Here is a 14,473-nt window from a genome sequence, read left to right on the forward strand (position 1 = left end):
GCTGTTCAGTGAACGCACCATGAGGAACTAAAGACAAGAGTTCATGTCAGTGAATGCACCATGAGGGATATTTCACCATTTTATATTATATTATATAGTAAAGTTGTGTGTGTGTAATGTTGTGAGCTTTTACAAACAGTAACCTAGAGAGGATCTAGAGGACCTAAAAGAAGACATGTTCAACTCCTTCGACAGACTGAAGACACACTGTCGTCCCCCCCTGACTGATACAGAGGACTGGTCGATTTAATAATATTGAGACAATCACATGTTCAAATCAAACTCAACACGTATTTATATTAAACATGACACGTATGATTAAATGATTAAATCATGAGACATGAGTTCCACATACAGACAGAGAGACGTTTGTGGAATTAGGAGGTAGATTATGTTTTATATGTATATTACATGTTACATTTTATATATTGTTGTCACATGTTGTAATTGTCACTATATGATTGGTCACCTGCTTGTCCTCTCTGCAGAACTTCAATATCAACTGACGCTGAAACTTCTTCTCCTGATTCTTCATCTCTGGCTACGACCTGAACAACGATACAACATGATCAAATGATGAGAACCCTAACCCTCGGATCACGTCCAACATGTGAACAGCATCAGCTTCAGATCAGAACCAGGTGAGATATGATGTTTCACACTTTGAAGATTTTAGTTTAAAATCTTCAGTCATTCAATCATTGATCTGATCTGAGATCAGTTGGAGCTTTGAACAAAGAAACATTTAATCAATGATTTAACAAATCATTGATTAAATTGTTGATTAATAAAGTGCATTTTCCTAATTTTCTCTAGAATCTTTGTGACCACATCTGCAACTGAAGAAAGAATACATATGTAAAATGTAAGCAACATCGATGTGTGGTGTAGTTGTGTAGTTTAACATAATAGGTTAAAGGGCAGAGGTCACCTGCTGTTTCTGTGTGTATCCCGCAGGTAAACTCACCTGTAGGATGTGGCGGTCGAAGTTGTGCAGTTGGTCCGTCCTGGCGATCAGGATCCCCATCTGAGTGACATGGTACAGGCCAGACAGAGGATGAAGGGAGTAGCGGATGTTTGGATTCAGTCCCTGTGATTGGACGACAGTGATGAGTCATCCGGTGTGATTCAGGTTATATGTGTATATAGTCAATTGGACTTGTTTGTGTGTTTGTTAAGGACTCTTCACCAATAGTTCAACTAATGGGAGGTTTCAAGTTCTTAACCGTTGTGGGTCTGTTCCTGTGTTGAGAGTCATTATGTCAAAGAGGCAGGTTTGGGTTCCTACCGGCTGAAATGCACAACGCACTGAACACGCTAAAGTGACTGGTCTTCTCAGAGAAACAGCCACCTACTAGACCTTGAGACAAGATGCTACCAGTGGCTACAAAAGACAAAATATGAACTGTCTCCACCAGTTGGAGAACCAACCCTTTGATTGTCAACTTTACTACAACCTTTACCCTGAAGAAGCCATTTGCCATATCTATAGACTTCCAAAGATACACAAAGAAGAGTTTCACTCAAACCAAGCATCATAATCAGCATTCATTTGGTAACATACAACATCATCAAACCCCTGGTTCGAAACACTACATCAAAAACGTGTTTTACCAACAAGACCAGAGGAATACGTTTGGCCCCAGATGAAAGGGTTTAGGGTTAGGCTAACCCTAACCCAGACATGACCAGAAGAGGATTGCTCAGACCTATACATGGCAGAAACAAAAAAACACTACATCAACGGTTGGCAGAGCACAGTAGAACCAGTTCCTCAGGCCAGGATTCAGCAGTTCCCTTACACCTCAAGGACAAGGGACACTCTTCTGAACATGGTAATGTAGGAACTTTGTCCACAGAAGACAGATGGTTGAATGAATAGTCAAAGAAGCATACATAAACAATTACTTAACAGAGGAGGTGGTATAAGAGACAAGTTTTGATCCCAGTTGTCTCCACAGAGAGATCCACACCCAACCCCACCCCAACCCATGTGACCCTGATGACCATAGACAATGAGACCAACTCGTGTGACTCACACAAAAGCAGGGTGGGTCTTTGACTAAGAGGTAACAACTGCCATTCACACTTTGACTCTGCTCAACACAATTCAGGACCCACAGAGGTTAAACTCCTGAAACCTCCATCAGTCAGTTAGAACTGAAGAAGGTCAAACGTCCAGTTCCACATGTCCTCTTGTATAACTTTTGTAGCTACCATCACCTGAATGACTGAGAATCTTCACAGATAAGGTGAAAATACTTACATTAGAGAAGTCTCGGTCGGACACCTGGACCTGTAACACCTGGTTCCCATAGGTTGAGACGATGGAGGTGGGGCTAGAGCTCTGGATGATGAAACCTTTAAAAGTGGTTCTGTTAAAAACCGGAGGGAACTTGTTTTCATTCAAAACTCTGACCACGACGAAAGCCACGCTGTATTTCAGCCTGTCGTCCACCTGACACACCTGGACGAGGGGGGGACAGGTGAGGGACGCAGACTCTGTTCTGATGGTTATGAGTGAAGCCGTACACAGGAAGTAGAATTATTACCATGACCTTGAGTGTGAAGTTTGGTGTCAGTCGTTGGTCGTCCACAGCTCGAGTTAACCTGAGCTCACCTGTCGTGTGGTTGATCTCAAACCTGCCGTGGTCGTCACCTGCGGGGTCAAACTGAAAGTCACGTGACCTCTGCAGTCGTCGTGTTTAACTGGTGTTAAGTAACCCAACTTAAAATGAACAAACGTAACAAACTGTTGAGCTCATTTATTCAAAGTGTTAAATCACAGTGTGTCTCATTGTGTGGTTGTGTGACTTAACACTAAATGTTTAAGTGAAAATATCTACTGCAAGGCTCCACCTTATTCATAGAGTGACATCATCAGTGTGTATGTTATTTCTCAAGAGAGCATTCTGATCACGTGTCATTTTACCTTTCCTATATGAAATGTGCAATTCTTGTGTGGAAACAATAAAAACGAATTGACACAAAACACCTAATTTCTCGTGGCAGCTCTGTACACCTGTTAACACCAGCAATTTCTAAATTGATCTCTGAACATTAGAAAGACATTTTATAAAATCAAGGAAACTGTAAAACTGTCCATGTTTATTAACATTATTATCAGAAAACATGTTGAACAATCAGTCAATCAGCTGACTGATGGATCAGCTGATTGACCTTGACTGTAACTACAACCCTCAGTGAGACACATGGAGGATTTTGTGAATGACCTGATATGATGCTGTAGATCAGAGACATGTTGATTCCCCTGTCTCCGTCCACTGCTCTGATTGGACCAGGAGAGAACTCCAGAACAACATCCTGAAACACATACACACACACACACACACACACACACACACACACACACACACACACACACACACACACACACACACACACACACACACACACACTTTGATTATATGTCGTTAATTTCAGAAGATATGTTATCTTTATTATATATTATTATATAGGGTAAATGCTCTGTAGTCTTTTATATATATGTTTTGACATTTTTACCTTCCACCATTCACACACCTTCATACAGCTCATCCCGAGGCAATCTGGGGATCAGTGTTTTGCCCAAGGACAATTTGGCCCAGGCAAGGGGGGGGATCGAATCGCTGAGCCTCTGATTAGTTGGGTGGCTGTGGCTGAGGGATAGAGCGGTTGTCCTTCAACCTGAAGGTCGGCAGTACGATCCCCAGTCTTCCCCATCTGCATGCGAAGCTTCCTTGGGCAAGAGGCTCAACACTGAATTGCCCCCCCCATAGAACAACACAGTGCTGCTTATAGATGCTCTGTATGAATGGTGTATGAATGGGAACTGTAATGTAAAGCACTTTGAGTGGTCATCAAAACTAGAAGAGCTCCATATAAATACAAAGCACTTAGTGGACAACCCGCTCTACCTCCTGACGCCGGCCACACACCGGACGCGTTAGCGTCGCGTTGGCGTCGCGTAAGCGTCGCGTGAGCGTCGCGTAAACGCTAGGCTGTCACACCGGACGCGTAAGCGTCGCGTAAGCGTCGCGTAGATCCCTAGCACGCTGGGGCCAGGCTGCACACCGGACACGCTGAACTCCGCGGCGGTCATCCTGCGATTCCTCCCCGTGATCACACATACAGCTGATATTTGTTATTAACTGAAACGGTGTCCCAGCATTTGTCCTTTTTAATGTTGTCTTTAAACAACACGGCCGAGGATCGTACAGCTCACTGTACTACTTCTCCACTTCAATTATTAATTTAATGTCATCCATCTTCAAGAACTTCTCCGCTGTTTGCTCAGTTCAATGTCGGGTGTCGAGGGTAAATTACGTATTCTCCACTCAAGCCTATGTGGAGACTACGTAGACACACACACACACACACACACACACACACACACACACACACACACCCTCTCTCTTTCTATCTTTATGACTGCTTGTGTGTCTGTATGGAGGGGCAGAGGGGGACATTTAATAATGTGATTGGTAAAATTGGTAAAATAAAAACTCCAGGACAACAGAAGGGGAATACAAACTATGGGATGCATATTTTATCATTTATATAATATAAAATATGTCCCCAATATCGTTTAAAATCATTTTTCACTGTGTTTCCCGGAGCGTTACGCTCGCGTCAAGCGCAAAAAATAGACTCGACGCCGAAACGATCGCTGCACGACGCGAGGCACTTTTGGTGCAGCTCTGCACTTCAGCGTCCGGTGTGGCCGGCACAAGGGATTAACGTGGGAGTGGATGGGAGCCAGCTGTTATTTAAGGCATGACGGTGCGCCTACGCGACGCTAACGCGACGCTTACGCGTCCGGTGTGTGGCCGGCCTGAGCCTGTGTGTTTACCTGTGTCCTGTGTGTGATGTTGGTGGTGTAGGCGGGGTTAATGCAGACAGGAACACCTGGAGCGACAGGTGAACACGGCAGGAAGTGAGGATATTGATCGTCTCCGTCCTCGATGTTCACGGATAAACGAGCAGAAGAGTTGAATTTATCCTCTGTGTTTGATTCCTGTTCAGAAAAAAAATCAATTTACTGAATAGATCAAAGTATTTATTTCTGAAAGGTTATTTGTTTCAATTATTACACACAATCATTAATGAGGATATAGACTATGCCAGCGGCGACTCCCAATCAACTACCAGAGATGAACTTTTCACTTGTTGTGTCTTTGCCTCAGTCCCCCCCCCCCCCCCCCCCCCAGGGAGAGTTAATTGGCCAACTAATCTCAGCGGTGCCAATCAACTCTCCCTGGTTCACCTCGAGCTGCTCTGAACCACCTGCACCATGTCATAATGGACAGTTTGAGACTTGATTCCGGCTCCAGATTAGTTTCAGTTTCTGTATCAAAGAAAGATACAGTACATTGATTGTTTATTGATCCTGTTATTTAAGGGTTTGGTTAGTTCAATTCTCCAAGTTCTTGGGTGCGGACTCAGTTATACCTGGGCCCAGATGAAGAATTCCAGGTGATGTCTGGTCTCAAAGTCCAGATGTTTGTCCAACACAATGCTGCCGCTGTTTGGTAGATCGATCCTGAAGAAGGCGGCGTCCGGCTGCGGGTGACAGGTAAGTTCAGTCATGTGACTCCAGGTGATCGATCGAGGACAGAAGCATGTGGACAACTCACCGATGATTGATCAATGATGTAACTGATCATGTCTCCGTCTGCATCAACAGCTTTTACAGTGAAGATCACAGAGTTCACAGCCGTCAGCTGCGAACACAGAAAACACACTTTATGATAGTATAATGTTATGATATAATAATCTAGTTATTTATAATGTTTGTACTATTTCAGTTTATATAAAGTTTATATTGATATCAACCGTCATCATATGACAGGAAAACCTGGCCCAGTGAGCTGAGAAGACAATTTGTTTCTTAACTAATATCAGACAAACTGAAGTTGAACTTAAAGTGTAGCCTTATAGATCATCTGATCATCAGCTAACACACAGATCTGCTGCTGTCAGCTAACGACAACGAGGCTGAGCTGGATTACGCTTCATTTTACAACCTCCATTTGATTTTTGTCTCATAAACCCTGCCCCACTAGTCATGTCAGAAAGTAGGCGTGGCTTGATCTGTGGTTACCCTCCACATTTTACCTCACTGATGCTGAACGGACCAATCGTCTCCTGCAGGAAGTTTGGTCTGTTGTCGTTTTCATTCACGATCTCCACCAGGATCCTGAACTGACTCTGATAACACAGGTAACACAGGTCACTCAGGTAACTCAGGTAACACAGGTAACTCAGGTAACACAGGTCACTCAGGTCACTCAGGTCACTCAGGTCACTCAGGTAACACAGGTGAACTCATTAACCTGACTCAGGTGTTAACATGCTTGATTTACCTGCATGACATCCTCTTCGTAACAGGTGAGCTCTGCTACCAGCACCGATCCCTGATCCTGAGAATCAGAAACATGTCAGTGATGTATGTTCCAGGTGTCAGTCACAGCCAAGATGAGTGTGTTGTTCAGATGGGTGTGATGTTCTGGGGCGTATTTATAACAATAATAATAATAATACATTTTATTTATAGGCGCCTTTCAGAACACTCAAGGTCCCCTTACACCGCAGATAAACAAAAACAACAACATAAACAATGTATCAAAAACATCCATGAAATAAATAAATTAAATGAACAGTGAATAAAAAGTGGAAGACAATCATGAAGTTTATAAGTGAATCTATCAATGACACCAAAAAGAAGGGAATTACAGTAATCAATGCAGGATGTAAACGGGTACGGATGAGAATGGCGGCACGGTTGGGTTTGAGCAATGGCGTACACGATTAATGCTGCGTAGATGAGAGTGGACCGGAGGACATTATTGATGTGGGCTTGGAAAGATAGAGTGTTGTCAAGGATGACACCCAGACTCTTAACCTGACGGGAGAGAGAAACTAAAAGGATAGATTGTCTGATTTTGATATGCTGGATTTAGTGCCAATAAGGACAACTTCGGTTTTAACGCTATTGAGTGTTAGGAAATTGCAGTGTTGTACAGGTGAGTGATGTAGAGGTGTACCTCCCTGTCCAGGACTCTGGAGAGGGAAGTGTTGAGTCGGATGGCTCGACCCTCTAAGTAGAACCAGTCTGCGCTGTCTCCACTCAGACAAAGTCTGATAGTGTTCGCTCGTTGTTCTCCGATGATGCTGATGTTGGCTATGAACTGACCGAGCGGACTGTTCTCTCTGACCGATGCCAAGATGTCCGACCCACCTTGACACGGACCAGCTGATGACAAACACAGAAAGAGACGTGAAATATGGTGATGAAGCCCTGCTTCTATGATTAACAATATTGGCTGGAAGAGAATACGTCATAGGAACCTGAAGAGAACGTTAAAGAACCTGGTGTTCTCACCTGTAACCACATGATATGATAACCTAAGAACCAAGTGCCACAGCAGCAGCCTGCAGCGTCTTAGCATCGTCCTTTGTCCTATGCTTTGTCCTCGTCCTCCTGAACACAAACACTCACCAGTGACACTTTGTGATTTAAAATGCAAAATTGTACGTACTGTAAAAAGTTTTCCTCTGTTTTCATTGTTTTTGTCGCCCATTAAACAACAAACTGAAAATATTTACACACGCGCACGCGCGCGCGCGCACACACACACACACACACAGAGCCCTTACCTCTCTCTCCTGGGATCTTCTGACACTTTGACTCTCTCCGTCTGGTCAGGCGGATCTCAGCTTCATCACAGTTTTCATCCTTTCATTTTATCATCTTTCTACATTTTCCTGTTTCAGCAGCAGAGACTCGCTTCATTATTCAGAGAGAACGGAGCGCCGCCTGTTGCTGTGCGTGTGTGTGTGTGTGTGAGAGAGAGAGAGAGAGAATTAGCAAAGAGCTTACAGGCGCATTAATGAGCTCGATATGTAGGTCAACAGTTTAACACAACTGGACCTGCTGCTACTGATGTAATTGTAATGGTTTACTGTAGTAGCTATAGTATTATTACACTACTGTAGTAACTTTGATAGTATACTACAGGGACTACAGAATTATTACACAACTGAAATAACTGTAAAAACTGTAGATATCTCCAACTTAACCTGGATCAAGTTAGTTGTTCAGCGTATGTTACCATGGTGACTGAAAACTCTGAATTAAACCTGTAGTTACCTGATTACCACAAATCCTGCTTCATAGTTCAGGTCCCTGCTCTGTGAAAATCTAAGATGATGATAAAACCTTAAACGGAATTCCGAGAAACGATTTGTTTAAATTTTTATTTTCTTCAGATTCAACGATAATCAAAAGTCAGAATTAATTTCTGGAATGAAACCAACATTTTCCCATAATTGTCAATCGAGACAATCGAAGAACCTTACGTCAGGAGACAAACATGTTGTTAAAAGACATTTTATTAATATGGAGATTCCAAGTTCCAACATGGACGATTGATCAAAATTTGTTTTCACAGTTTTGTCTTTGAATGAGTTTCTGAAATTGAACTTTTATTTATTTACTCTTCACATTTTTCCTTCATCTGCTGAATATGGTCTAAAAACTGAAGTTCCCATGAGCCTCTCCTGCTGCTGTTATGGACAAAACTGAAGCTGTATATTATTATGTATTTTAACAAATGAAATATCAGCTTCCTCTCAACAATTAAAGAGAAGAAAGAGAACGATGAATGTGAACAATGAGAGTGGTGAGAAATAGCACAAAGTTGAGGAGTCATTGATGATCAGAACTTATGATGATCCCATGATAATCGTCATTTCTTTCCAATTCCATACGGGTCGCTGGCGGCGCCACCTGCTGCCTCGTCCCCAGTCTGCATGCTGGAGGCCAGGTTGGTGGTGAGACAGGTTGGTAGATTACAGCGACTGAATCCCAATCTGTACACAGGGGAGAAGAAGCTTCTGGTTTCTAGTTCTAGTTTGACCAATCGCGTTTGAGCACGCTTTGGTTGCCCGCAGATAAACTCATTGGATGGCGACAGAAAGGAGGAACACATTAATCTATATTAAAAGATAATTGTTCATAGATATTAGTGGAAATGTCATATGGACATAAAACACCAACAAATACAGATAAACTTGCACTTGAAGAAAGTATCATCTGAAATATCTTACACATCATGATTATCTTCTGATATATTGAGTATCATGAATATCATCTGATAAATTATATGATAAATCATTTGATATATCATATTTTTTATACTAGATGCCATTTGATATATTCATATATAATATAGATATTATTAGGTATATCATATGAATCTAATATAAATATCAGCTGTTTTATGGAGAAATGTTTGACTCTGATTTTAGAAACTCATCAGTGAAGTTTACAGAAGACAAAGAATGTTCCTTTGATGTCTGCAACTGTAGAACCAAAGTATTTTTTCATCAGATTATGAGAGAAAATCTTACCTTTGTGGATTGTACCTGTTGTAAAACAGAAGGGATTTGAATTAATCTGATTAAAAGATGAAAATTTAAAAATTATAAATATATAAAGTATTATACATTATAAGTTAAGAAGTGTTTTTGAATATTTTCGAACTGACCCAACGTCGCTCATGTTTGTTCCATTGGAGTGATAAAGCACATGGCTGTGGAAGAAGAAAAAATTATTCCAGCAGGTTTCAACAGTAAAAAAGGAAATCATCATGAACAAAGTATCGACATCATGTCACAACACAAACAAAACAGGTTCAATTAATTCAGTTCACATTTACCTGCTGTTGTTGACTGAGGGAGGAAGAGGAGCAGCAGACGACATCATCATCATCATCATCATTATCATGACAACCACAGCAACAGACTTCATCATCTGATGTACAGCAGAGAACGAAAGAGAGAGAGAGCGAGAGCAGCTTCTTATTCAGAATGAAGGGAACTTGTCCAGGGAAACTGAATTTATAATGAACCTGTTTACACACCAGCGTCAGCCGACCTTCAGCCAACGTCCAGCCGACCTTCAGCCAACGTCCAGCCGACCTTCAGACAGCGTCAGCCGACCTTCTCTCTGTCATCATGAATGATGAGAAGCCTCAGTGTCATTTTAATATAAACCCTGACCTCTGATCAGTTTAAATTCACGGAAACAGCTTCATTTCAAATCAGATAAGATCATATTTATTTTGTTCTGTTGTACAAGCACAGATTTACAGACAGTGACGTCATGTCATATTTTAATATATATATATTTAGTTCAAACATTTTAATCACATTAACACAAAATAATTAGATTTCAGTTATAATTAATACATTTATCATCTTTACGTTTGAGAACGTAAAAGATAAAAAACTGAAAAACTTCACAAGCGACGTTTATTTTCTACGTTAACATCAACTTTTCCAGAAGAAACATCAACAGGAGTCACATGAAAACTAAAACATCGTCCACTTCCTGAAACAATAATACGAAGGACTACACATCAACATCCATCCTCATGGAAACAACACATCAGGGACATTTCTATTCATCACACTCTGCATGTGTGTGTGTGCGTCTCCGCTTGTTTATCGAAAGTCCTCGGCACAGAACATGCCCTTGGCGCGACGCAGGATAGAATCCTTGGACGCGTCGTACGGATGCTCTTTGGACGGAATCTCCAACACGGCAGGAATCGACTGCATGTGGCCGTCGATGGCATGACGGATCATCTCAGCTATGAACTGGTTGATCAGGATGATGCCGATATCGTTACGGGCCAAGAAACTCCTGTAGAGAGAGACAGACAGAGAGGGAGAGACAGGGAGGGAGAGAGAGATTTGTTTTACTGGTGAAACTCGTCTCAGTTAAATTCTGAAAATGGGTTGGCTGGATTGTTAATTTGTTGGTTGGTTAGTAAGGTCCTTCAAATCGGGTTATTGTTATGATTATGGTTATGATTAAGGTTAGGGTTAAGGTTATGTTTATGGTTAAGGTTATGGTTATGGTTATGGTTATGGTTAAGGTTATGGTAATGGTCAGGGGGCTGTCTCTGAACATGTTCTTGTTTTCTCTGGATGATCTATAACCCGAGTTGACCACAGCTGATTAACTTATTTACAGTTAGAGAAGAAACGTCATTAAAGAGTCGACGTGTGAATGTGACGTCGGTTCGATTCTTACTTGAACGTCTCCTCGATCTCCGTGATGCTCGTGTCCTTCTCCACCACCAGGAAATTCGGTTTCCGGTTCTTGTTCAGTTCCCCGACGCCACCGAGCAGGAAGCCCGTGCACGTGTCCTCGTCCCCGATCACCGCGATCAGTTTCCCGCGACCTGCCATCACGACCAGAGAGGAACGTTTTACCGAAAACAGGAGAAAAACACTTCCGCTTCTTCACAGAGCCTGAGTGTCATGTGACGGTCAGCTGACTGCAACTTCCGCTGCGCTCACACAGCTTCGCGCCCCCTGCTGGCTCTGCAATAAGAATAAGAACTCAAAACTATACATCTGAAAAGCCCTGAACCCTAACCCTAACCCACACGACCATTAAGAGCAATCATTTGTTCAGGATCACGTTCATCATTAGTCAGCGTAATGCACATTAGACAGCAGACATTTTGATGAAATACAACAAACCTAGTACATAATTCATATGAGGGGCCTGAAAGTATAGTTCTTTATAGGTACCGGTGATGGTGTTAAGGGAAATTAAATAATAGAAAAACTTACAAAGGAGGCTGTGAATAATAATAGTAATATCAATTTCAAGAAATAAATCAAATGCACTGAGGTGATTGCCAGCTTCAGTAAAGACTAAGAGCATCTTTAAACAGAAGGAAAGGAGAAAGACACAGTGGCAGGAAAACAACTCAAAGAACAAGTGTCATACAAAACGATTTAAATATCTTAGACAAACATATACAATATAACTGAGAGTTTTAAAACTCAATAGATGATATAAGACTGATCCACACTCCACACCAGCGGGTGGCAGTAATGCACCAATATAATCAACAAGAAGAAGAGGAGGAAGAAGAAGAAAGACGAGTCAGTCAGTCACGTGACAGGATCACGAGGAATACGGAAGTGGAAGAAGAAGATGGTGAGTGTTTTTATATTTGTCATCTTTATGAAATGATTCAACTGTTAAGTTAACATGTTAGCTGTTAGCCTGTTAGCTTGTTAGCCTGATGGCTGTTAGCTTGTATGTCTCCCCCTCAGACCACCGCAGCTCTGACCGCAGGTCTGGAGAGAATCCCGGATCAACTGGGATACCTTGTGATCAGCGAGGACGGAGTACTGGCTGTGAGTACTGTTACTACGTTACTGCGTTACACTTACCGAGTGACACGTGCTGAGAGACAGTTACTGAGAGACACTTACTCCGTTACACTTACTGAGAGACACTTACTACTCAGTTACTACACAGTTACTGAGAGACACTTACTGAGAGACACTTACAGTTACTGAGAGACACTTACTGAGAGACACTTACTGAGAGACACTTACAGTTACTGAGAGACAGTCACTGAGTTACAGTTACTGAGAGACAGTTACGGAGAGACAGTTACAGAGAGACACTTACCGAGTGACACGTACTGAGAGGAAGTTACTGAGAGACAGCTACTGAGAGACAGTTACTAAGAGACACTTACTCCGTTACACTTACTGAGAGACAGTTACAGAGAGACACTTACCGAGTGACACGTACTGAGAGACAGTTACTCGGTTACACTTACTGAGAGACAGTTACTGAGAGACACTTACTGAGAGACAGTTACTGAGAGACAGTTACTGAGCGACAGTTACAGAGAGACACTTACCGAGAGACACTCACTGAGAGACACTTACTGAGAGACTGTTACTGAGAGACAGTTACTGAGAGACAGTTACTGAGAGACAGTTACTGAGAGACATTTACTGAGTTACAGTGACTGAGAGACACTTACAAAGAGACAGTTCAAAGAGAGACACTTACCGAGTGACAGTTACCGAGAGACAGTTACTGAGAGACACTTACTCCGTTACACTTACTGAGAGACAGTTACTGAGAGACAGTTACTGAGAGACAGTTACTGAGTTACAGTTACTGAGTTACAGTTACTGAGTTACAGTTACTGAGAGACAGTTACTGAGAGACAGTTACTGAGAGACAGTTACTGAGAGACAGTTACAGTTACTGAGAGACAGTTACTGAGAGACAGTTACAGAGTTACAGTTATTGATGTAATGTCATATTGTTGTGATCTAAATTTTTTTTTCACTTCATGCTATATCAATATATGTCGCGATAATTATCAAATTTTCTTTTGCCCAGCAATACACCTATAATGTTATTAAATATTGTAATTTATGGGATTTTGAATTAAAGACTGTTAAAGATTGTAGCTATCTGAATTTGGGATTATCATCATAAATTATCATAAATTGCAGACATCTTTAATACATACAGTATAGAATCAGCATTTTACAATAAACAGCTTGAAATGGTCAAATATAGCTTTTGTTGTGATTAATAATCGATTAATCCAAAAAATTGTTGACGGAATGGTCGTTGGTTGCATCTTTAATAAATGACCTGAGGCTACCTGACCTCTGACCCATGGTGTCAGTCTGCAGGTGAGCTGGAGAACGACGAGCACACGGCGTGTGTGATGATGGAGATGGTTCGAACCGCAAGTCGCTTCAGGTTACCTGGATCGGCTGATCCGCCCTTCAAACGCATGTCAGGTAACATGACTCACACACTGTTTAGCTGCAGGGGGCGCTGTCGCATCACTCACCTTTTGTTTTCTGTCCTCAAGTGATTCTGGACGACTTAGTTTACACGGTGACGGTTTCTGGACAGAAAGTTTTCGTGGTCAAACGACAAAACAACCAACAGGAACCAATCAGCATCTGACGGTGTGAGGTCACGAGGATGCGATGTTTGATGAAGATGATGATGTCACTGTGATGTGCGGATGGTTCCCAATCAGTTTCCAGTCATTGAACTTTGTTGTATTTAAACAATTTGTGAATAAAACTATTCTTGAGGATTTTCTGATGCTCCACCTCCTAATGAGTCAGTAAATTCAATGTCTGACTGAAGTTGAACAGGACGATGATTCTAGTTTGAAACAGACGCTGAAACTTTTTGAGACTGAATGAACTGAAGAACTGAAAATCAGGTTCCAACGTCTCAGTTTGTCCTTAATCTTTATTTACCTCATGTTTTTTATCCGGGTCAAAGAAAAGTGTAAGGAAATAAAGTATTTGACTGAGTCACATCCTGTTCAGCATAGTTCAGGTCAGAGGTCACATCTCCTTTCCTCACCACTCATTCTGTACGCCAATGGAAAACATCACAAGCTCAAAGAAAGATGGGAAGGAGAAGCAGTAAGGAGTTAGGAAAGGAGAATCCTTTGTACAGATTCTACAACTCGGCTGTTTATTATTCTTATTATTTATAATAAAGTTTCCTGCTTGAAACTGAACCACACGTTCAGAGAAAAGATGTTTTCAGTTGATACAGAGGAAACATTTAATCATCAGTTACTCAGAAATAAAC

General features: G+C 41.7%; 3 protein-coding genes across 3 annotated transcripts in view; 1 reads left to right on the forward strand and 2 right to left on the reverse strand.

Moving 5' to 3' along the window:
* The window catches only part of cdhr5-rs (cadherin-related family member 5, related sequence), an 8,553-nt gene extending 1,102 nt beyond the window's left edge, over positions 1-7,451 (reverse strand). Inside the window, exons 1-13 of the mRNA XM_061070028.1 lie at positions 7,385-7,451; positions 7,047-7,255; positions 6,366-6,422; positions 6,118-6,210; positions 5,637-5,723; positions 5,452-5,562; positions 4,853-5,017; positions 3,234-3,324; positions 2,553-2,659; positions 2,267-2,467; positions 968-1,090; positions 470-548; positions 1-27 (exon numbers count right to left, since the gene is read on the reverse strand). The exon at positions 1-27 is cut by the window's left edge and continues 170 nt beyond it. Coding sequence (XP_060926011.1) covers positions 1-27; positions 470-548; positions 968-1,090; positions 2,267-2,467; positions 2,553-2,659; positions 3,234-3,324; positions 4,853-5,017; positions 5,452-5,562; positions 5,637-5,723; positions 6,118-6,210; positions 6,366-6,422; positions 7,047-7,255; positions 7,385-7,451 — 1,417 coding nt within the window. The remainder of the gene's footprint in view (positions 28-469; positions 549-967; positions 1,091-2,266; positions 2,468-2,552; positions 2,660-3,233; positions 3,325-4,852; positions 5,018-5,451; positions 5,563-5,636; positions 5,724-6,117; positions 6,211-6,365; positions 6,423-7,046; positions 7,256-7,384) is intronic.
* Positions 7,452-10,099: 2,648 nt separating this feature from the next.
* atp6v1f (ATPase H+ transporting V1 subunit F) lies at positions 10,100-11,337 on the reverse strand. The gene is made up of 2 exons (XM_061073612.1): positions 11,105-11,337; positions 10,100-10,711 (listed from the first exon to the last, which is right to left on the reverse strand). The coding sequence occupies exons 1-2, from the start codon at positions 11,260-11,262 to the stop codon at positions 10,510-10,512; spliced, it is 360 nt and encodes a 119-aa protein (XP_060929595.1). The 5' UTR covers positions 11,263-11,337; the 3' UTR covers positions 10,100-10,509.
* Positions 11,338-11,966: 629 nt separating this feature from the next.
* On the forward strand, positions 11,967-13,961 carry lamtor4 (late endosomal/lysosomal adaptor, MAPK and MTOR activator 4). The gene is made up of 4 exons (XM_061074596.1): positions 11,967-12,025; positions 12,145-12,228; positions 13,536-13,653; positions 13,728-13,961. Exons 1-4 carry the CDS (start codon positions 12,023-12,025, stop codon positions 13,823-13,825), a joined length of 303 nt encoding a protein of 100 aa, XP_060930579.1. The 5' UTR covers positions 11,967-12,022; the 3' UTR covers positions 13,826-13,961.
* The last annotated feature ends 512 nt before the right edge of the window (positions 13,962-14,473 follow it).

This window comes from Limanda limanda, chromosome 1, assembly GCF_963576545.1.
Source record: "Limanda limanda chromosome 1, fLimLim1.1, whole genome shotgun sequence".
Classification (NCBI taxonomy): Eukaryota; Metazoa; Chordata; class Actinopteri; order Pleuronectiformes; family Pleuronectidae; genus Limanda; species Limanda limanda.

Excerpts from the sequence above, each read along its gene's own strand:
- lamtor4 (XM_061074596.1), top strand. Across the intron at positions 12,229-13,535 it reads GCGAGGACGGAGTACTGGCT|TCTGCAGGTGAGCTGGAGAA; the intron begins GTGAGTACTGTT and ends CCATGGTGTCAG. Across the intron at positions 13,654-13,727 it reads GCCCTTCAAACGCATGTCAG|TGATTCTGGACGACTTAGTT; the intron begins GTAACATGACTC and ends TCTGTCCTCAAG.
- atp6v1f (XM_061073612.1), bottom strand. The coding sequence starts at position 11,262 with ATGGCAGGTCGCGGGAAACTGATCGCGGTGATCGGGGACGAGGACACG. Across the intron at positions 10,712-11,104 it reads GAGATCGAGGAGACGTTCAA|GAGTTTCTTGGCCCGTAACG; the intron begins GTAAGAATCGAA and ends CTCTCTCTACAG.